This window comes from Hemiscyllium ocellatum, chromosome 15 (genome assembly GCF_020745735.1).
Source record: "Hemiscyllium ocellatum isolate sHemOce1 chromosome 15, sHemOce1.pat.X.cur, whole genome shotgun sequence".
NCBI classification, from domain to species: Eukaryota; Metazoa; Chordata; class Chondrichthyes; order Orectolobiformes; family Hemiscylliidae; genus Hemiscyllium; species Hemiscyllium ocellatum.
In genome coordinates, this window is record NC_083415.1 from 4,325,379 (window position 1) to 4,350,094 (window position 24,716).

A 24,716-nucleotide genomic window follows, 5' to 3' on the forward strand; every position below is an offset into this window, starting at 1 on the left:
ACATGTTTCCGCTGATGGGTGAGTCGCGAACCAAAGGACACAGCTTAAAAATAAGGCGTAGGCCATTTAGGACAGAGATGAGGAGAAACTTCTTCACCCAGAGAGTGGAATGCTCTGCCCCAGAGGGCAGTGAGGCCCAGTCTCTGGATTTGTTTAAGAGTTGGATAGAGCTCTCAAGGATAGCGGAATCGAGGGTTATGGGAATAAGGCAGGAACAGGATACTGATTGAGGATGATCAGCCATGATCATAATGAATGGTGGTGCAGGCTCGAAGGGCAGAATGGCCTACTCCTGCACCTATTGTCTATTGGTGGTGTAATCGAAAGCCAAGAAGGTTAGCTCGAAGTACAACAAGATCTTGATCACATTGGTCGATGGGCCAAGGACTGGCAAATGGAGTTTAATTTAGATAAATGTAAAGTGCTGCATTTTGGAAATACATTTAATGGTAAGGTACTGGGCAGTGCTGCCAAGCAAAGAAACTTTTGGTCCTTGAAAGGAGAATCGTGGGTAGACAGGGTAGTGAAGAAGGCGTTTGGTATGACCTGCATTGGAAGGTCATGTTGCGGCTGTACAGGACATTAGTTAGGCCACTTTTGGAATATTGTGTGCAATTCTGCTTTCCCTCCTATCAAAAAGATGTTGTGAAACTTGAATGGGTTCAGAAAAGATTCACAAGGATGTTGCCAGGGAGAGACTGAATAGGGTGGGGCTATTCGCCCTGGAGTATCACGGGCTGAGGGGTGACCTTACAGAAGTTTATAAAATCATGAGGGGCATGCATAGGGTGAACAGCAAAGGTTATTTCCACAGAGTAGCAGAATCCAAAACTTGAGGGTACAGGTTTAGGGTGAGAGGGGAAAGATTTAAAAGGGACCCAAGGGGCAATGTTTTCACACAGAAGGTGGTGTGTATATGGAATGAGCTGCCTGACGAACTGGTGGATGGTTGGTACAATTACAGCATTTAAAAGGTACCTGGATGGGTATATGAATAGGAAGGGTTTACAGGGATATGGGCCAAGTGTTAGCAAATGGGACTAGATTTAGTTAGGATGTTTAGTTAGTATAGATTTTAGTTAGCATGGACGAGTTGGATCAAAGAGTTTGTTTCCATGCTGTACAGCTCAATGATCTTCTATCTCAACACCCTATTCCTGCTTTTTCCCCATATCCATTTACGTCTAAACGTTTATCGTTTTTCTGAATATATTCAGTGAATTAGCCTCCACAGCCTTCTTTGATAGTTAATTGCACAAGTTGACCACCCCGAAATGAAGAAATGTTTCCTCATCTCAGTTCTCAATGGCCTATCTTACATACTGATACTATGACCAGTGGCCTAGGATTCCTGACCATTGGAAACATGCTCTCTATATTTAGTCAGTCTAGTCCTGTTAGAATTTTATAAGTTTCAATTCGATCTCCTCTCATTTTTGTTAACTCTACATGAGTTTACAAGTCAAAACTAGTTTCTCCTCACACAACAGAGATGCCACCCCCACAAACAGCTGAGTAAATCTTTGCTGGACTCCTTCTATCGCAAGTATATCCTCTCTTAGGTAGGGAGAACAAAAGTGCACACAGTAGTTCAGCTGTAGTCTCACCAAGACACTACACTGCAGGAAGGTACCCTGACTTCTGATCTCAAATCCTCTTGCAATGAAAGCCAACAATTTGCTGCATTTGCCTGTCTGCTTTCATTGACTAGTGAACAAGTACGCCCAGATCCCTTTGTATATCCATAATACCCAACATGTCACCATTTAAATAATACACTGCTTTTCTGTTTTTCACACCAAGAATATAACTTCACATTTCATTGTAGGATCCTGGCAATGTGGAAGCAGGCCATTCGACCCATCAAGTCCACAATGACCCCTCCGAAGAGCAGCTCACCCAGACCCACCCCATCCTTGCGTTTCCCATGGCTAATTCACGTAGCCTGTACATCTCTTGACACTATGGACAATGTAGCGTGGCCAATCCACCTAACCTGCACATCACTGGACTGCAGAAGAAACCACAGCACCGGAGGAAACCAACGGAGACATAGAAAGAATGTGTAAACTCCACACAAGTGGTCACCTGAGGGTGGAATCGAGCCTGGGTCCCTGGTGTTGAGAGACAGGAGCGGTAATCACTGAACCACCGTGCCACCACATTTATCCACAATATACTTCATCTGCCATGTGGTTGCCTAAACACTCGACTTGTGCAGATCGCTCCAAAGTTTCCTTACACCTTCCTCAGAATTCTACCCTCACGACCCTTTTTTCTACAAAAACACATCACCACACACTTCTCTGCATTGAACATCAGCACCATTCATGACTCCTCAGACATTGTGCAGTCCATGTTCAAATGCATCAAGACCTAGACAGTACACAAGCTTGGGAGGAAAAGTGGAAATTAATATTATTACCACACAAATGCCAGGCAATGATGATCTCCAAGAAGAGGCAATCTCTTGATATTCAACGGTACTGCCATCAATGAATCCCCGGCTACCAACATCCTGGGGGTTACCACTGACCAGAAACTCAACTGGACTTGTCATTTGCCCTCAGTGTTTATTTTCTTCCCTTTTTATTCATCATTTGTATGCTTTTAAAACTTTCCCAATCCAGTAGACCATCAACTAATCTTGAACACGTTGGTTTGTTTTGCTTTCAATTTGATGTTATCTTTACTTCCTTAATCATCCATAGTTGTTTCATCCTTGTATTAGAATTCTTCCTCCTCACTAGGATAAATCTCTCCTGTAGGTCATGAACAATCTTCTTAAACATTTGTCATTGTTCCTAAAGAGTCTTTTCGCTAAAGTCCTCTCCTACCCCACCACAGCCAACCTTGCCTTCATCCCTATATAATTACACTAATTTAGTTTCAGCGCAGTCATTTCCAAACCAAGAATATCACTCCCAAATTGATGCTAAATTCCAACATGTTACGGTCACTGTTCATTCGGGGACGAAGGGCATAGGTAAGGTGAATAACCAGGATCTTTTTCCAAAAGTCGGGCAGTCCAAATCTGCAGGGTATAGGTTTAAGGTGAGAGGACAAAAATTAAAGGCACCTGAAGGGCAACTTTTTTTCACACAGAGATTGGTGCATGTATGGAATGAGCTGCAGAGGAAGTGGAAGATGCAGGAAAAATTACTATGTTTAAAAGACATTTGGACAGAACATGAATAGCAAAGTCTTAGAAGAATCAGGGCCAAATACAGGCAAATGGGACTAGTTGATTTTGAGATACCTGTTGGCATGGATGAGTTGGACAACTCCATGCTGTATGAATCTATGATTCTCTGGCACAACCTGAAGGCCTTACTTTTACATTCAGTAGTCCCATTCACTAAAAACTGTCTTCCCTGGACTAAAGTCACATTTGGTTTGTGACATTAAGAAACTATTCATTCTGTTCACTGGATCATTTAACTGTTCCCAGAATGTATTCTATACTTGGTTATTAATGGTCTGAAAAACAATCTGTTGAAAGCCTGACTATCAGATATCCAATGTCTTAAGATTCTATTGTTCAATTCAACAATGGGCTTGAAACAGAAGCCCCAAGTCTTTAGACATCACATTTTCACTCATCATCCAACATATTCAGGATTCTTGTTGTTGTACACATACAGAAAAGTCATTTCCTTTGCAGAGCTCACATTGATATTTTGTTCAAGATGCCTTGTGGTACCATTTCAATTTTGAAAAGGCTCTCCTAAAATATGTCACCAGTTGAAGGGCTGCCCTGTAATGTGCCAACATTGGAACAGGTTCCCTTACTGTGTCAGTAATAGAAGTCAGGCCTTATTGGTGTCTCAGTTTTTGAAGAGGGATCTCCCCTACACCAGGGTGTTATTTTACAAAGGTAAGATCTCAGAACAGTATTAAACTATTAGAATGCAAAATATATCAAAATTTCACATGCTTTCACAGTTATGCCCACTACACATACTGCAATTCAAACTGAACAGATCAATTGTCATGAATAGATAATACAGCCAAAATTACATTCCTGCTCACTAAAGTACTGAGATAAATTTTGGAGCTACAATTCTACTAACTTAAACCAGTAAGAAGTTATAAAAAAGAGTTGCAGATTTACAAAATGGAATTGAATTTTACAATATGCTTTAAATACTGTGAGAGCTGAGAAAGCAATGCGAACACTTCAGTTCAAATTACACAATGTCACGACAAGAAGCTTCAGCTTCCGGTCCCATCATCTCTAGTAGCAGCATGTTGACACAAAACTTTAATTAGGCACAAAGACCTTATGCTCAAGCACAACACATCATACCAGAGACATTGATTGAAGTGCCTGCATCAATAACTCCGCTGTTAGGCCTCACACAATATCTCCGCGGGGCTGTAGTCTTCACTTTAAAGCATATGTTTTTATCTGAGGGATTACTTAGTTTCAGGTTTGTAGTGACAACATCTGTGAAAGGACCTGTAACCAAAAGCAGAAAAATAGGTTAAAAACTTTATTTCTGGCAGCAGTCAATACATTTTCTTTTCCAGAAGATGATCTTTGGCATTGATCAAACGTTATCTGGGCTCCAATTATGCATACCTCTAATCTGTCTGGGCTTTTATGGTCTCGCTTTTAAACAGAATGATAACTCTTGTTTTAAGGATTGTTTTACAACACTAATACCTACAAACTAAAGGAAGGGGCAGGTGGGTCACAAAGGGCACAAGAAAAGAATCAGCCAGGGTGCATATCTTCAAGCCCTCCCTGCCTTCCCAATGCACATCCAAACCTAGTCTCTCATTTAAATTAGGTCAGATAACAGAGGACATAGTGAGGACATGCATATAACTATAAACAATCATCTGGCTTGGACCAAACGGCCAGTGCTTGTTCACTGGCTTTCTGCTCTATATCAATATCCATTTCTCACCATTGAAACTGGACAACTGTTATTAACAGAGGCTCATCATGATGTTGTCTTTCCTTGATGAATTATTAAAACTCTACTTTTCTGACTGATGCATATTTTTGCCAAACGTATACCTTACTGAAGTAAATTAAATTTGTAATGTGAAGTATCAGAAAGAATATCTGGTTGCTAAGGGCGACACAGTGGCTTAGTGGTTAGCACTGCTGCCTCACAGTCCCACATGGGTTCGATTCCAGCCTCGGGTCACTGTCTGTGTGGAGTTTGCACGTTAGCCCCGTGTCTGTGTGGGTTTCCTCCGGGTCCCCCGGTTTCCTCCCATAATCCAAAGGTGTGCAAGTTGGGTGAACTGGCCATGCTAAATTGCCTACAGTGGTCAGGTTTGTGTAGATTAGGTGCACTAATCAGGGTAAATGTAGACCAGTAAGGTAGGTGAATGGGTCTGGGTAGGTTACCTTTTAAAGGGTCAGTGTGGACTTATTGGGCCAATGGCCTGTTTCCACACTGGGAATTTTATGAAAATGCTTCAGAAAATCTCAGTGGGCTACATAGAATACCTAAGTTTAAAAGTACACAAAATACCCCCAATAAAACAAGGCAGCTGAAGATACTGGAAGGATGAGCAAATGAACACAAGGTCAAGTCAGCAATGTACATCATGTACATTCCCAAACACAAAGTAAACTCATGTTATTCATTGCTGTAGCAATACAGGAAAAGATGTACAAAGACATTTATTGTACCGCATGTCTTTGAGAGGGGGCTCAGCCATGGCAAGTGACAAAATCCAAATGATTCCCTCACAGGAAACCACAAAGTAGCACAGCAAAGAATGAAAACTACGCTACCTATGTTCCATTTTAGACGCAAATAAACAATTGGGCAGTTTGAACGGTCGTTGAATGTCTTGATTTTACTGTGTTGCAAATCCACTAATAGTGAGGCTGATTTGGTTTGGCTTGCTACCCCTGTTTCAGAGCATGGAAACAGACCCTTCAGTCCAACTTATTCATGTGGACCAGACATTCTAATCTGACCCAGTCCCATTTATCAGCACTTGACTCATATCCCTCTAAATCCTTCCTAATCACATACCCAACCCAGATGCCTTTTTAATGCTATACTTGTATCCACCCCCACCACCACTGACAGCATGTGCCATACATGCACATCCTCAGCATGAAAATGTTGCCTCTCAGATACTTTTAAAATCTTTCACCTCTCACCTTAAACCACTGCCCTTTATTTTTAGATTCCCTCACCCTGGGAAAAAGATCTTGGTTATTCAACCTTTCCCGATAGCTCAAACCCACCAATTCCAGCAACTTCTTTCTAAATCTTTTCTGTACCCTCCCAAGTTTAACAACATCCTTCCTACTGAAGGTTGACCAGAATTGTATGTAGTATTCTAAAACTGTCTTCCCTAATGTCCTGTACAGCAGCAACATGATGTCTCAACTCCTATATTCAATATTACGACCAATGAAGGCAAGCAATGGCTTCTTCACCATCCTGTCTACCTGAATCTACTTTTTCAAGGAACTATGAACCTGTACCCCAAGGTCTCTTTTGTGGTTTCCTGCGACAATACTCCCCAGGGCTCTACCATTAAGTTTGTAAATTCTGCCGTGCTTGCCTCACCAAAATTCAACACCTCACATTTATCTAAATTAAACTCCATCTACCACTCCTCAGCCCAGCGGCCCATCTGATGAAAGGCACATTGTACTCTAAGATAATGTTGTTCACTGTCCACTACACCACCAATTTTGGTTTCATCCGTAACTAACCATGCCTCCTATATTCACATCCAAATAATTTACATAAATGATGAAAAGCACTGATCCTTGTCTCACACTGCTGGTCACAGGTCTCCAGTCCGAAAATCAACTCTCCTACCATCCTGTCTCCTATTTTGAAGCTAATTTTGTATCCAATTGGCTAGCTCCCCCCGGATCCCATGCGATCTGACCTTGCTAACCAGTCTACTATGCAGAACATTTTTGTTGCTGTCTTCAACATGCTTCTTTCGCACCTCTTCAGAATCCGAATTAGTGAGACATGACTTCCCATGCACAAAGCCATGTTGACTATTCCTAGTCAGTCCTTGCCTTTCCAAATGCATGTAAATCTTGTCCCTCAGAATCTCCTGCAAAAACTTACCCATCGCTGATATCAGGCTCACTGGTCTACAGTTCCTTGGCTTTTCTTTACAGCCTCTTTAAGATAATAGCACCAGATGAGGTATCCTCCAGTCTTACAGCACTTCATACATGGCTATCATAGAGATATTCAGCACAGAATCAAGATCGCTCAGTCCAACTTGTCTATGTCAACCTAAATAAATCTAGTCCTAAACAAAAAATTTGACCCATATTCCTCTAAACCCTTCATACACCCATCCAGATGCCTTTTAAATGTTGTAAGTATACCAGCCATCGCCACTTCCTCTGGATGCTCATTCCATGCACTTACCACCTTCTGCATGAAAAAGTTGCCCCTTAGGTCCTTTTTAAATCTTTCCCCTCTCACCTTAAACCTATGCCTCTAGTTTTGGACTCCATCACTACAGAGAAAATACCTTGTTTATTTACCCTATAAATGCCCCGCATGATTTTATAAACCTCTATAAGGTAATGTGATGCTGCTCCTTTAACAAGATTATGTTGTCCTTGGTTGTTTTCTCTCAGAGGGGTCATAAACACAGAGATTCCAGGAGGTCTTGGTTTTATGGGTTCTGGGGCCAATTTCATTTTAGCTAACAGACTGCCTCAGGAAAAAGGCTTTCAAGTTTAAAAAACACTTGTAGAATGAAGTTAAAAATCACACAACACCAGGTTATAGTCCAACAGGTTTAATTGGAAACACAGTAGCTTTCGGAGCATCGCTCCTTCATCAAGTGATAGTGTTGGACTATAACCTGGTAAAAACAATGACTGCAGATGCTGGAAACCAGATTCTGGATTCATGGTGCTGGAAGAGCACAGCAGTTCAGGCAGCATCCAAAGTGCAGCGAAATCTGGTGTTGTGTGATTTTTAACTTTGTACACCCCAGTCCAACACCGGCATCTCCAAATCATTGTACAATGAAAGGAGAATGACTAGTCCTCCAAGCTCAGCTTTGCTCTGGTTTGATTTGTGCAGTCTAGCTGTTCAGAGAAGACAATCAGTAGGTTTTGAAGCTGCTGGTCAAAGAAACAGCTCCATGAAAGGATTGTTGGGATTGTATTGTCCTGAGACACCTTGGGTTGATTTTTCCTTTTTTTGCCAATGGGTGTTTATTGGGGATTGTTGCAGGTATTTGGAGCAGCATCATTAAGTTGGGTTAATCTGTAAGGTTTTCGGATAAGTTGTTGCTTTGTATTTGGCTCTCTTTGCTTGTGTTTCATTTGGTCACCTTGCAAATAAATTCTGTTTTGTTTAAAACTAAATGGTTGGGCCAGCTGGCATCACTCCTGGAATATCCACTGTACACCTGCTTAAAACAACCCGCAAAGTTAGGGTCTGGACTACTTTGCTGAAATGTTTTGAGGGCGTCTGGCCTGGTCCATAATAAAGGTCACCCCTCATCTTCCGACACTCCAGGGAAAATAGCCCGAGCATACTCAACCTCTCTCTATAGCTCAAACCCTCCAACCTTGGCAATATCTTTGTAAATATTTTCTGAACCCTTTCAAGTTTCACAACATTCATCCCATAGCAAGGAGACCAGAATTGAACACAGTAATCTAAACGTGGCCGAATCAATGTCCTGTACAGCCAGAATATGGCCTTCCAACTTCTCTACTCAATGCACTGACCAATAAAGGTAAGCATACCAAATGCCTTCTTCACTATCCTATCTATCTGCGACTCCACTGTCAATGATACAAATATCTCAACAGAACTGCTGCTGACCATTCTGCACCCTGTCCGAGACATCCTTGACCCTGACACCAGGGAGGCATCACACCAGAGTGATGTCTCGCTGATGGATACAGGAACATCTGTCAATACCCCAGACTTACAGTCCTCTACTACAATTGGTCCCCTTGGAACTCAACATAGCCCTCATTACAGTACAGCAAGTCTCAGAAAGAAACCTGACTGCCAGTGCTACTCACCTGAGAAGCCATCACCCCCAACAGTATCCAAAATAGCAAACCTGTTCCAGAAGGGGATAGCCACAGGCTACCTCTTCTACCAGGTCAGCCAGCGTCCGAGGAGCAGGAAAATTGACGTTTCGGGCAAAAGCCCTTCATCAGGAATCCTGATCTCCAGCATTGCAGTCCTCACTTTCACCTACCATTCCTAGTAGTCAACTATCTATCTCAATTCCCTCTACAATAAAGCACAACGTTCTATTAACTTTCCTGATTACTTTCTGTACCTCTGACAAAGGGAGGGAAAGGCGTGAGGTCCTGGAAACTAGGCAGGAGGTTAAAAAGTAGGTCATCGATGGTAGTAATATCTGGATTACTCCCAGAGCCACGTGCTATTGACAGTAGTAATAGGAAGATAGAGCAGGTGAATGCGTGGCTGAGGAGCTGCTGCAGGGGATAATGATTCACATTTTTGGACCACTGAGATATCTTCAGGGAGAGAAACAAATTGTTCAAGAGAGATGGTTCCACCTGAAAAATCCATGCAGGGAGATTTGCTAGTGCTACTCTGGTGGCTTTAAACTAGTAACGGGGGATGGCAGGAGCCAAAGTGATAGTGAGAAAAGAGAAAAAACTGAGGCTAGTACAGCAGATAAGGGGAACAAGTCAAATAATCAAGGCAGACAAGAGCTTGGCAGAGTATGAGATACGACTGATAAATTAAACTGCGTTTACTTCAATGCAAGAGGCTTGACAATAAGGCAAATAAACTTAGCACATGGTTAGGAACATGGGACTGAGATTTCATAGCTATTACAGAAATGTAGCTCAGGAACAGACAGGACTGGCAGCTTAATGTTCCAGAGTAAAAAAGAAAAGAGGGGTGAGATGCGGCGTTTTTTGATTCAGGGTGACATTATGGCTATACTTCCGAAGGATATTCCAAGGAGCACATAAGTGAAGTTATTTGGGTGGAACTGAAAAATAACAGAGGGAATAATCACCTTGTTGGGATTGTATTGAAGACCCCCCACCCCGCCAAATATCCAAATGTCAGCAGGAAATTGAGAAGTAAATATTAAGGAGATCTCAGGTATCTGTAAGAAACATAGGGTTGCAATGGGAGGGGATTTTTAACTTTCTAAACACCGACTGGGACTGTCATCGTGCTAAGGGCTTAAATGGGGAGGAATTTATTAAGTGTGCACAAGAAAACGTACTTAATCAACATGTGGATATACTTATTAGAGAAGGAGCAATACATGACTTTCTCTTGGGAAATAAGGCAAGGCAAGTGACTAAAGGTATTAGTGGGGGAAGCACTTGGGGCCAGTGATTCATAATTCTATTAGCTTTAAAATAGAACAGATCAAAAAGTTGAAGTTCAAATTGGACTAAGGCCAATTTTGATGGTACTAGACAGGAACTTTCAAAAATTGGCTGGGGTAGCTATTTGTGGTTGGGAAGTGGGAGACCTTTAATATGAGAGAATGAGAGTTCACAGACAGCATGTTCTACTTAGTGTAAAGGGCTTGGCTGAAATTACTACAGAAATTGAGGCTCTAGTCAAGAAAAAGGAGGTATTTGTCTGGTATCAACAGCTGGAATCCAGTGAATCTCTAGAAGGGCATCTCTAGGAGTATACTTAAGAGGGAAATCAGAAGGGCAATAAGAAAGCATGAGATAGCTATGGCAAATAGAATTAAGCAGAACCAAAAAGATTCTATAAGTACATTTGGGCAAAAGATAACAGGGCCCCTTAAAGACCAACATTGCCATCTATGCGGAGAACCACAGGAGATGGGTGAGATCCTAAACAAATATTTCGTCTCAGTATTTACTGTGGAGTAGGACATGGAAGCTAGGGAATTTGGGGAAATAAATAGTGATGGACAAAAAGAGTTCGTTTAAAGAACAGGAAGTCTTAACATGCATAATGGCACCTGATCAAGTGTTTCCCAGAACTTTGTGGAAAGCTACAGAATAGATTACTGGGCCCCTTGCTGAGAATCATTGTAGACTATAAAATGTATCAGCTGTGTTGATGTTATTCTGGATAGTATAGGGTTTAGGTTCAGACTGTCTGAATTTGATAGTGTGAATCCACCGCAGTGTCAAACTACTTTCTGAAAAGAGGAGTCCCATACATGTCCACTTACATAGCCGTCTTCTGGGCAGGACAATTTGAAACAGAGTCAAGCGGTCAATGAAGCCAAAAGCAAGTGCATCAGATATTAGAAATTGAGGACAGGACAGAAAATACTGAAAATACACAAATCAGTATAAAAGAGTCGACATACAGATGAGTTAACATATTCAATGTGCGAAAAAGTTAAACTTGTCTGTTATCTTCAGTTACTGACTGACTTGCAGAGTGCTTCTGGAAATATGCTGCATTTGCTTTGGTATTAGAAAGGTCCAACTTATCCAGAACTATCTATATCCAACAGTTAGACACAGGAACCATGAAGCTGTACAGATAGCAAAACAAGGGCTCCATTTCACTGCTTCCACCATAGCTGTTACAATCAATTACACCAATGTTTTTGGTTTGTTAACATATCGCACTTTAGAGAGAATGCTGAGCCCAGACCTTTGGAGAACCTATGACTGTTGGATCTGAACAAGTAGCCATAGTCCATGAAAGACCATATTTCACTATGACTGAAATACAACTGGTTATAGCTTGAAGGACTTGAACAAGCATAGGCATGTCAGGATGGAAGGCCTCCCTGGGTTACCAGAGTCAACAGGAGGATGGAGGGCTGACTACATTCTATACCATCTTCACCTCCCACCAAAGGAGTTAACTGAGTTTCTGATTGGATTCCAGACTTTAGAAAGGCAAGATGCACAAGATTGGTATTTAACCCTTACAACAGGGGAAGCGTGCAATTAGTCCTTTGAATTGTTTTTCTTTGCAAAATGATATTTCGAAGTCAGGTGGTTTGGTGGTACAATACAATGAGTACAGCACAAAGGTGGGCAGATGCTTCATAGTTGGCAAGAGAATTAGCTCATGCTCAACTTGTACATATATACACAGAGGCAAGAAAGTGTGCCAACACAAAACTGTCCCATGTGGACGTGCATCCACATCCACCCCAACCCGGAAACATGCCCACATATATCCATCCCTCCCTCCTACAAACACACCCACAGGGAGGTGAACCCACACACACCTGACCCATGATGCACCAATAAACACAGAGGGAGGCATGCCCACACACACAAAGAAGCACACAACACAGAGCGAAAGGAAAGGCAGTCACTCTTTGAGAAACAGCTCTAGACTGCTGTTGAAATGGCCAAATCTTTTCAAACATTAGCACTGAAAGTGGGTACAGTCATACAGCTAAGGCTTAATCTACACCAACTGCAGAATCAACATCTTTACAGAACCACTGTTTCCAAGTTCCGTCTACCAACCCTACTGTACCACACTGACTATCTTGAATTGTAACACAACTGAATCAGTAATAGACAGATCCCCATGGACTCTTGCCGTATTCGCAGTGAATATCTTTGTTACTGATCCCTAAACGTCTCCTGCTTGAAACATGGATATTTTCGAATCAGCGTCATCAGACATGTTACTGCACACCTCTGGAGCAAGTGGCACTTGAAACTAGGTCTCCTGGATCAGATGGAGTGACACTATGACCATACAACAAAAGTTCCTTTAAGCTCAGTGTACATTTCTTCTGGCACAGCGGTAATGTCTCCCCCACCCCGTTGAGACAGGAGGCCCACATTCAAGGCAGAAGGGTCTAGTAACAACTCTGAACAGGTTGATTAGAAACTACCTTTACTTGCCTCAAGAGAAAGAAATAAAGATTCACTAGATTTGATTCCTGGGATTGTCATTAGAGAAGAGAGTTAGGAGACCAAGACTAAATTTTCTAGCATTTAGTAGAACAATAAGTTCTTGCACTGAACCATTTAAAATTCTTAAGTTTACTGTGGTAACAAGAGGAAGCTGCTTCTCCCTGGTTCAGGGATCTTGAAGGTAGGATCAAAGTCTCAGGGTAAGGGGTCAGTCATCTAGTCCCACCTGCCATCACCAGGGCCATATCCCTCCAAACCCTTCCTATTTGTATACCCATCCAAATGCCTCTTAAATGTTGTAATTGTACCAGCCTCCACTACTTCCTCTGGCAGCTCATTCCATACACGTACCACTGTGTGTGTGAAAAGTTGCCCCGTAGGTCTCTTTTATATCTTTCCCCTCTCACCCTAAACCTATGCCCTCCAGTTCTGGACTCCCCGACCCCAGGGAAAAGACTTTGCCTATTTACCCTATCCATGCCCCTCATAATTTTGTAAACCTCTATAAGGTCACCTCTCAGCCTCTGACGCTCCAGGGAAAACAGCCCCAGCCTGTTCAGCCCCTCCCTGTAGCTCAAATCCTCCAACCCTGGCAACCACCCCTGTAAATCTTTTCTGAACCCTTTCAAGTTTCACAATATCCTACCAATAACAAGGAGACCAGAACTGCACGCATTATTCCAACAGTGGCCTAACCAAGTCCTGTACAGCCGCAATATGACCTCCCAACTCAGTACATGTTTAGTGGGAAAAAATTGTATAAATTCTGAAGATTGCGAGTGCCATTTTTGGAGTAGTCTGAGAGAGCACGAGGTTGGTAAGTGTAGGTACCACTAATCTGCTGAGGTTTTAGAACCTCTACTTAGACCAGGGCTTGGTGTCTTGTTACTCTGTAACTGTGATACTAGTAAATGTTTCAATAAATGTACTAAACCTTTAACGGATTGCTTGTAAGAATTTTACTCCAGGCAACTGAACGACCTAAGGGAAAGAACCAGGGAAGGTTTAGTAGACTCCATTTGGGAGACCTCCCTTACCCACTGAAGCTCTCAGGGAGGCTTCGACAGTATGAGTGAGTTGGACCAAAGGATCTGTTTTCATGCTGTTTGCTTTTTCTTTAGTTTCTTTTTATTATCATAATTTGGATTGTAAGGGGGCTCTGTCACTAGTGGGGGTGGAAATGCCCACTTGCCTTCAGAGTCGTCAAGATATTCCTCTTGCTCAAGAGTGGTCTTAGTCTTAGTTTTGTTATTGCTGAAAAATGTGTTGCTGGAAAAGTGCAGCAGGTCAGGCAGCATCAAAAGGGCAGGAAAATCGACGTTTCGGGCATAAGCCCTTCTTCAGGAATGAGGAAGGTGTGCCAAGCAGGCTAAGATAAAAGGTAGGGAGGAGGGACTTAGGGGAGGGGTGTTGGGAATGCGATAGATGGAAGGAGGTTAAGGTGAGGGTGATAGGCCAGAGAGGGGGTGGGGGCGGAGAGGTCAGGAAGAAGATTGCAGGTCAAGAAGGCGGTGCTGAGTCCGAGGGTTGGGACTGAGATAAGGTGGGGGGGGGAGGGGAAATGAGGAAGCTGGAGAAATCTGCATTCATCCTTTGTGGTTGGACGGTTCCTAGGCGGAAGATGAGGCGCTCTTCCTCCAGATGTCGTCTTGCCATGGTCAGGCGATAGGGACTGGATGTCCAAAATCCACTAACCTGACTGCCCCGGCCGACCCATTGTCTCAGCCTGCTCCTGCCCCACCGAACTCATCTCTGCATACCTCGACACTGTCCTGCCCTCCTCAGTCCAAGAACTCCCCACCTATGCTCGGGACGCCACCCATGCTCTCCACCTCCTCCAGAATTTTTGCTTCCCCGGTCCCCAATGCCTTATCTTCACTATGGACGTCCAGTCCCTGTACACCTCCATCCCCCATTACGAACGCCTCAAAGCCCTCCGCTTCTCCCTTTCCCACCGACCCAACCAGTACCCTTCCACTGACACCCTCCTTCGACTGACTGAACTGGTCCTCACTCTGAACAATTTCTCTTTCCAATCCTCCCACTTCCTCCAAACCAAAGAAGTAGCCATGAGCACCCATGTGGGCCCCAGCTACCTCTTCGCCTGATATGTGGAATAGTCCACCTTCTGCAGCTACACTGGCACCACCCTCCACCCTTTTCCTCCGCTACATCGATGACTGTATCGGTGCTGCCTCGTGTTCCCACGAGGAGGTTGAACAGTTCATCCACTTTACTAACACCTTCCACCCCGAAGCTCAAATTTACCTGGACCGTCTCAGATTCCTCCCTCCCCTTCCTAGACCTCTCCATTTCTATCTCGGGCAACCGACTCAACACGGACATTTACTATAAACCGACTGACTCCCTCAGATACCTAGACTACACCTCCTCCCACCCCGCCCCCTGTAAAAACACCATCCCATATTCCCAATTCCTTCGCCTCCGTCGCATCTGCTCCCAGGAGGACCAATTCCAATACCGAACAACCCAGATGGCCTCCTTCTTCAACCGCAATTTCCCCTCAGACGTGGTTGGCAATGCTCTCCACCGCATCTCCTCCACTTCCCGCTCCTCCAATCGCCAGCAGGACAGAACCCCACTGGTCCTCACCTACCACCCCACCAACCTCCAGATACATCGTATCATCCTGCGTTATTTCCGCCACCTCCAAACAGACCTCACCACCAAGGATATATTTCCCTCCCCTCCCCATCAGCGTTTCGGAAAGACCACTCCCTCCGCGACTCCCTCATCAGGTCCACACCCCCACCAACTCAACCTCCACTCCCGGCACCTTCCCCTGCAACTGCAAGAAATGCAAAACTTACGCCCACACCTCCCACCTCACTTCCCTCCAAGGCCCCAAGGGATCCTTCCATATCCGCCACAAATTCACCTGCACCTCCACACACATCATTTACTGCATCCGCTGCACCCGATGTGGCCTCCTCTACATTGGGGAGACAGGCCGCCTACTTGCGGAACGTTTCAGGGAACACCTCTGGGACACGCACAACAACCAACCCAACTGCCCCGTGGCTGAACACTTTAACTCCTCCTCCCACTCCACCAAGGACATGCAGGTCCTTGACCTCCTCCATCACCAATCCATGGCAACACGACGTTTGGAGGAAGAGCGCCTCACCTTCTGCCTAGGAAGCCTCCAACCACAAGGGATGAATGCAGATTTCTCCAGCTTCCTCATTTCCCCTCCCCCCACCTTATCTCAGTCCCAACCCTCAGACTCAGCACCACCTTCTTGACCTGCAATCTTCTTCTCGACCTCTCCGTCCCAGCCCCTCTCCGGCCTATCACCCTCACCTTAACCTCCTTCCACCCATCGCATTCCCAATGCTCCTCCCCCAAGTCCCTCCTCCCTACCTTTTATCTAAGCCTGCTTGGCACACCCTCCTCATTCCTGAAGAAGAGCTTATGCCCGAAACGTCGATTCTCCTGCTCCTTGGATGTTGCCTGACCTGCTGCGCTTTTCCAGCAACACATTTTTCAGCTCTGATCTCCAGCATCTGCAGTCCTCACTTTCTCTTAGTTTTGTTATTACTGTACTCGGAGTCAGCAGGCGCGGCTGCAGACTTTTGATTTGTTTTCCGTTGGGGCCCCATAATCTTTAACTATCTGTTTCTAACTTAGCCTTCTGTTTCTGTTCCCTTACTTTCTCCAACGTCCCATCATAACTCAGACATACTAGTTTCAATTTAGTCCAGTCTAATTCATTTCCCTCGCGCGATAGTGTTTTGTTTCCAAATGGACTGCATTGACCTTTCCCATCTTTTCTTTCGTCCAACAACTTGCTGCTGCCTTCATTTTAGACTTACTCCCTTTCTTCCAAACACTTAGTTCTACTGCTACGACTTTTTCAAAATCCCATGTATCTCCTAGAGATATGCTTTCCCTTCGTGTCCTTTCTCAATGCCAACCAGATAGCCTAATTTAATCTCGTTCCATTTGCTAGCATTTGGCCCATATTCCTCAAACTTGTCCTATTCACATGTACCTATCCAGATGCCTTTTACAAGTTGCATTTGTACCAGCCTCCACCAGTTCCTCTTGAAGCTCGTTCCATACATGCACCACTATCTCCATGACAAAGGTGTCCCTCAGGTCCTTTTTCACCTTAAACCTATGCCCTCGAGCTTTGGACTCCACTACCCTGGGAAAAAGACCTTGGCTATTCAATCTACTCATGTCTCTCATGATTTTATAAACCTCCATAAGGTCACCCCTCAGCTTCCAACACTCCAGGGAAAATAGCCCCAGCCTATTCAGCATCTCCCTACAGCTCAAACCCTCCAACCCTGGTAACATCCTTGCAAATCTTTTAAACCTTTTCCAAATTTAATAACATTTCTTCTAAAGTAGGCAGACCAGAATTGAACACAGTATTTCAAAAGTGCCTAATTAATGTCCTATACAGCAACATGTCACCCCAACTCCTACACTCAAAGCGTTGACCTATAAAGGCAAATGTACCAAACACCTCCTTCACTATCCTGCCTACCTGCAACTCCACTTTCAAGGAACTATGAACCTGGAGTCCAAAGTCTCTGTTCAACAACACTCCACACACCTTACTTTTAAGTGTACGTGCCTGGCCCTGATTTGCCTTACCATAATGCAACACCTTATATTTAGCTAAACTAAACTCCATCTGTCACTCCTCAGCCCACTGGCCCATCTGATCAAGGTCCCGTTGTATTCTGAGATAACCATAAAACATAGAACACACCACAGGAATGGACCCTTCTTCCTGTGATGTTGCGCCAAACTTGATGCCAAATTAAACAGATCGCTTTTGTCTGCTATGATCCATATCCCTCCATCCCATATTCATGCGTTTATCTAAAAGTCCCTCAAATATCCTTATCATAGCTGCCTCCACCACCTGGTAGTGCATTCTAGATACCTTCCATTCTTCGTGTAAAATCTTGCCCCTAACATCTCCTTTCACCTCACCACCCCCGCCCCCGGCCCCCACCCCCACACACACCTTAAATGCTTGCACTGCAGTACTAGATATTTCAACTCCAGGAAAAGGATTCTGACTGTGAACCCTATCTATGCATCCCATAATTTTATTCACTTCTCGGTGTATAATTTTACATCTCTTCTCAGCCTCCGCTGCTCCAGAGAAAACGACCCAAGTTTTTTTTTGTCTCTCCTCATAGGTATTTAATCCAGGCAGCATCCTTGTAAACCTCTTCGGCATCCTCCACATTTTTCCTGAAAAGTGACGACCAGAAGTGAACGTCATACTCAAAGCGCGGCCTAACCAAAGTCTCATAAAGCTGCAATATGACATCCCAATTCTTGTACTCAATGCCCCAACCAATAAAGGCAAGCATGCCACATGCCTTTTTTAACCTCATCACCTTATCTTGTGTTTCACTTTCAGGGACCATTGGATTTAAATCCCAAGATCCCTCTGTACATCATTACTATTCAGAGTCCTGCCATTAACAGTACACTTTTCCTTAATATTTGACCTCCCAAAGTGCAGCACCTCACATTTACTCAGATTCAACTCCATCTGCCATTTCTCTGCCCACATCTGCACTGATCTATATCCCATTGCATCCTTTGGCAACCCTCTACACGATCCACAACTCGACCAATCTTTGTGTCATCTGCAGACTTACTCACCCAGCCATCCATGTTTTCATCCAAGTCATTTATTCATATATAAATCACAAACAGCAGAGGTCCCAGTATAGATCCCTGTGAAACACCACTAAACATGGACCCCCCAGCCAAAAAAAAATCACCCTTTCACCACTCCTCTCTGTGGGCAAGCCAATTCTAATCCATGCAGCCAAGTCATTGTAAATCCCATGCATCTTAATCTTCTTGATGCATCTATCATGAGGGACCTTGTCGAAAGGTTTTCTAAAATCCACATAGACAACACCCATTGCTCTACCCTCATTGAAAAATTCAATTTAGTTAGTAAGATATGACCTGCCCCGCACAAAGCCATGCTGACTGTCCTTGATTAAGATATGCTTTTCCAAATGTGCGTAAAGCCGAAGGATTCTCTTCAATAGCTTCCCAAACACCAATGAGACACTCGTCCATGCATAGTTTTCTGGATTATCCCTATTTCCGTTCTTGAACAGAGGAACAATGTTAGCTACTTGCCAGTCCTCGCAGGCCTCTCCAGTGGCTAGCGAGGGTACAAAGATCTTGGTCAAGGCCCCAGCAACCTCCTATCTTGCCTCTCTCAATAACCTGGGGTAGATACTTTAAGGCCCTGGGGTCTTATCCATCTTAACGCACTTCAAGAGGTTCAGCATCACTTCTTTCTTGATCTCAAAATACTTGAGCATATAAGCATGCTCCACACTAATCTCAGTATTCTCCATGTCCGTCTCCTGGGTGAACACCGATGCAAAGTACTCAGTTAGGCTCTCGTCCACATCCTCTGCCTCCAAGCACAAGTTTCCTCTTTTATCCCTGAATGGTCCTATCTTCTCCCTAGGTATCCTCTTGTTTTTGATGTATGTATAGATTGCCTCGTGATTCTATTTAACTCTACTTGTCAAGGTTATTTCATGGCACTACCTTGCTCTCCTAATTCCCAGCTTGAGTTCTTTCCTGCTTTCTTTATATTTCTCTCAGGCCCGGTCCAATTTTAGCTTCCTATACCTTCCACTTGCTTCTTTTTTGTCTTTTGATTAAACTCTCAACCTCCCTCATTCATTGTCCAAGGGTCTCTTACCATGCCATCCTTACTGGAACATATCAGTTCAGACCTCTGACCAAGGAGGCCTTTAGATAACTCCCACATCAAATGTGGTGTTGCACGATAAAAAGCTCTTAATTAAGTTTTCCTAGCTCCTACCTAATGCTGATTTAACTTGTCCTCCCACAATTTAGTACATTCCCACAAGGTCCTGGCTTATCCTTATTCACAGCTATTTGAATATAAAATGCTCTCCCACTGAAAAGTCAGTCATGTAGCCAAGCTCATTAGCCAACTCAAGATCCAGTATGCCCCCCCTCCCCTAGTTGGCTTTCCACATACTGTTTCAAGAAACTCTCTTAGGTGCAATTTCTGCCCAGTCCAAGCCTCTTGCTCAAAGGGAGTCCCAATCAATACTGGGGAAGTTAAAATCACTCATAATAACAACCCTGTTGTTCCTACATCTTTCCATAAGCTGCCTGCATATTTGTTCCTCAACGTCTCAGTGGTTACTGGGGACCTATATTGTAACCCCATCAAAGTGATCGCACCCTTCTTATCTTTGAGCTCTACCCATATTGCCTTCAGAGAATGGGCCCTCCAGCACGCCCTCTAAGTGCTGTTATAATATTTTCCTAATTAGTAAAGAAACTCTTCCACCTCTGAAACACAGACACTTTTCAAGATATCACCATTTATTTCTCCAAGGTTTTGGGGTTCTGTTTCCTTCTCCTCTGTAAATACTGATGCAAAATATTTTTACCAAGTATGACAAGAGTCCATGGTGTTATAGGTAAAGTACTGACTTGGATAAAGAATGACAAAGTGGGAAAATGGCTTGTGACTAGTGGAGTTCCACAGGGGTCAGTGCTGGGACCATGACTATTCAGGTTATACATTAATAATTTGGACAAAAGAATTGAGTGCAGTGTTGCTAAGTTTGCAGAGGACACAAAGGTTGGTGGAGGGACAGGTAGCATTGTGGAAGCAGAATAGCACAGAATGGCTTGGACAGGTTAGGAGGATGGGCAAATATGTGACATAGAATACAACGTGGGAAAGTATGAGGGTTACACACTTTGGGAGGAAGAATAGATTATTTCCTAAGCATGGAAAGGCTTCAGAAATCTGAAGCACAAAGGAATTTAGGAGCCCTAGTTCAGCATTCTCAAAGTTAATATGCAGGTTCAACTGGCAGTTTGGAATGCAAATATAATGCTAGCATTCATTTCGATAGGGCTAGTAAACAAGAACGGAGATATACTGCTGAGGCTGTATCAGGCTCTGGTCAGTCCGCGTTTGGAATGTTGCACTGCTGCCTCACAACGCCAGGGACCTGGGCTCAATTCCAGCCTCAGGTGATTGTCTGTGTGGAGTCTGCACATTCTCCCCGTGTCTGCGTGGGTTTCTTCCGGGTGCTCCGGTTTCTTCCCACAATCCAAAAATGTGCAGGTCACATGAATTGGCCATACTAAACTGCCCATAGTGTTAGGTGCATTACTTCAGGACAAATGTAGGGGAATAGTCTGGGTGGGTTACTCTTCGGATGGTCAGTGTGGACTTGTTGGGTCGATATAGCCTGTTTCCACAGTGGAGGGAATCTAATCTAATCAATCCTGGAAATATTGGACTTGTCATATCAGGTGCAGTTGAGGAGTTGGATCTATACTCGATTGAAATTCTGAATAATATGGGAGGATTTCATCGTAACTTGCCAAATACAGAGAGGTCTGGATACAGTGGGCACGGAGATGATGTTTCCACTTGTAGGTGACCACAGGACTTGAGGCCACAGCCTTAGAGTGAAAGGACAACCCTTTCGAACTGAGATGAGGAGGAATTTCTTCGGTTAGATGGTGGTGAATCTGTGGAACGCATTGTTAGAGAAGGAGGCCAAGTTACTGAGTCATTTAAGACAGAGATAGGCAGCTTTCTGATTAATCAGGGGATAAAAGGTTGCAGGGAGAAGGCAGGACGATGGGATTGAGAAACCCCTCAGCCATGATCAAGTAGCATGGCAGACTTGATGGGCCAAAAGGCATAATTCCATTCCTATAACTTATCGTCTAAAGAACTGAGGGTATGTACAGCTGCCAGAGTCTTAAAATCACAAAGAAAGCAGAACACAATGTTATTGCTGATTTTCAAATTCAATTTTATCTTGAATAGTGTATGAAAGTTTATTTAAACTTTTCAAAAAAATCTTAGAAGACTGACTTTGTGGCTGTTATACAAAACAATAAATCTTGCAAGATAAAAGTATTGCATTTGATATGTTCAACACTCAAACACAATGGGTCTCAAATTGTTACAATAACAAAACCATCAGCGATTACCATTGTCTGTCACTGAAACTGAAACTAACTGGTTTGCATATTTGTTTATTAACCCAGCAAGCCAGAGACACCACTGTATTAAAATATACAAAATGCCTTAGGAAATGATTATAACAGACTTTTATGCTGTTAGTCTCATTGTAAAAACCCTTGAAAAAGTTATATTAGAAAGAAAGTTCTTTAGTTCTGCTTTTACTTTAAACAAACTTCTTTTAAACCAGTTATGGGACATGGGCATCATTGTCTGGTCAACATTTATTGTCTCTCCTTAGCTCGCCTTGAGAAAGTGGTAGTGAGTTGCCTTCTTGAACCACTGCAGTCCACGTGCTGTAAGGTGACCCACAAGGCCCTTATGGAGGGAATTCTAGAATTTTGACAATAGGGAAGAAACAGCAATATGTTTCCAAGTCAGGATGATGAGTGGCTTGGAGGGGAACTTGGAGAGAGTGGCAATTCCATGTATCTGCTGCCTCACCCTTTTCGATGAAAGTATCCATGGGTTAAGGAAGGTGCTGTCTAAGAATCTTTTGTGATTTTCTGCAGTGGGAGCTTATGGATGTGGTGCCAATCAAATGTGCTGCTTGGTCCTGGGTGGTGTCAAGCTTCTTGAGTTTTATAGTGTCATACAGCATGGAAACATATCCTTCGGTCCAATTCATCCATGCCGACCAGGTATCCCAAACTTGACTTGTTCCATTTGGCTGCATTTGGCACATATCCCTCTAAACTTTTTCTATTCATGCTCATGTCCAAATGTCTTTTAGATGTTATAACTGTAGAGTTGTCTACCACTTCCTCTGGCAGCTTATTCCATACATTCACCACCCTCTGTGTGAAAACAGTGCCCCTCAGGTCCCTTTTAAATCTTTTTCTTCTCACGTTAAACCTATATCTTCCAGCTTTTGACTCCCCTAGCCTTAGAAAATGACCTTTGCTATGCCCCTCATGAATTTACAAACCTGTATAAGGACACCCCATAGCCTCTAATGCTTCAGGAAAAAAATCATCTCAGCCTGTCCTTATAATGTTAAACCCTCCAGGTCCTGGCAACAGCCTGGTAACTTTTTTCTGTGCCTTTTCTAGTTTAACAACATTCTTCCTACAGTAGGGTGAACAAAACTGTAATCAGCATTTCAAAAGTGGCCTCATCAATGTCTTATACAGCCACAACTCTTACACTCAAGTGTGCTCTGACCAATGATGGCAAGCATGTTAAATGCCTTCGTTACCAACCTGTCTACATTAATGCTGCTTTCAAGGAACTTTCAAGACACTCCTAGGTCCCTCTGTTCAACAATACACTGCAGGGTCCTACCATTATCTATGGAAATCCTGCCCCGGTTTCACTAACCAAAACGTAACACCTCACATTTATCCAAATTAAATTCCATCTGCCAATTCTTAGCCCATTAACCCACAGGATCAAGATCTCTTTATATTCTTCAATAATCTTCTTCAGTATCCACTATGCCCCTAATTTTGGTGTTATCTGCAAATTTTCTACCTCTTATATTCTCATCCAAATCATTGACATAAATGACAAACAACAGTGGACCCTGAACCAATCATTGTGGCGCACCATTGGTCACAGACCACCAGTCTAAAATACAATCCTCTACCACCATCCTCCGCCTTCTACCATAAAGCCTAATTTTGGATTCAATTCGTTCTCTCTCCCTGGATCCCATGTCATCTCCAATAACTATAACCATCTTCTTGTGTACTAGTTATGACTCCAACAGCAGAGAGTTGGCCACTGGATTCCTTAGACGCCACACTTAATCAAATGCTGCCTTGATGTCAAGGGCTGTCATTCTCACCTCACCTCAGGAATTCAGCTCTTTTATCCATGTTTCAACCAAGGCTGTAATGAGGTCAGGAGCTGAGTGACCCGGGCAGCACTGAGCAGGTGTTGGATGTTAATACTGCTGGTGACACATTCCGTCACTTATAGAGTCATAGAGATGTACAGCATGGAAACAGACCCTTCGGTCCAACCTGTCCATGCCAACCAGATATCCCAATCCAATCTAGTCCCAGCTGCCAGCACCCGGCCCATATCCCTCCAAACCCTTACTGTTCATATACCCATCCAAATGCCTTTTAAATGTTGCAATTGTACCAGCCTCCATCACTTCCTCTGGCAGCTCATTCCATACACGTACAACCCTCTGTGTGAAAAAGTTGCCCCTTAGGACTCTTTTATATTTTTTCCCTCTCACTGTAAACCAATGCCTCCAATGCTCCAGGGAAAACATCCCAGCCTCTCTCTATAGCTCAAATCCTCCAACCTTGGCAATATCCTTGTAAATCTTTTCTGAACCCTTTCAAGTTTCACAACATCTTTCTGATAGGAAGGAGACCAGAATTACACAGAATATTCCAATAGTGGCCCAACCAATGACCTGTACAGCTTCAACATGACCTCCCAACTCCTGTACTCAATACTCTGACCAATAAAGGAAAGCATACCAAACACCTTCTTCACTATCCTATCTACCTGCGACACCACTTTCAAGGAGCTATGAACCTGCACTTCAGGGTCTCTTAAGTGTATAATTACTGATGATCGAGAATAAACTGAATGGGTGGTAACTGGATTTGTCCTGCTTTTTGTGCACGAGACATACCAGGTCAATTTTCCACATTGTTGGTTAGATGCCAGTGTTGTAACTACACTGGAACAGCTTGAGTAGGGGTGCAGCAAGTTCTGGAGCAAAGTCTACAATGTTATCGTCGGAATGCTGTCAAGGCCAATAGCCTTTGCAGTATCCAGTGCCTCCAGCCATTTCTTTATATCACATGGAGTGAATCAAATTGGCTGAAAACTACCTTTTGTGATAATGGGGACCATCAG

The 24,716-nt window shown here is 43.6% G+C and overlaps 1 protein-coding gene across 1 annotated transcript in view; it reads right to left on the reverse strand.

The window, feature by feature from the left end:
* The window catches only part of vapb (VAMP (vesicle-associated membrane protein)-associated protein B and C), a 120,930-nt gene that overhangs the window by 73,143 nt on the left and 23,071 nt on the right, over window positions 1-24,716 (reverse strand). The window contains exon 2 of the mRNA XM_060835934.1: window positions 4,310-4,462. Within this exon, the coding sequence (XP_060691917.1) occupies window positions 4,310-4,462 (153 nt within the window). The remainder of the gene's footprint in view (window positions 1-4,309; window positions 4,463-24,716) is intronic.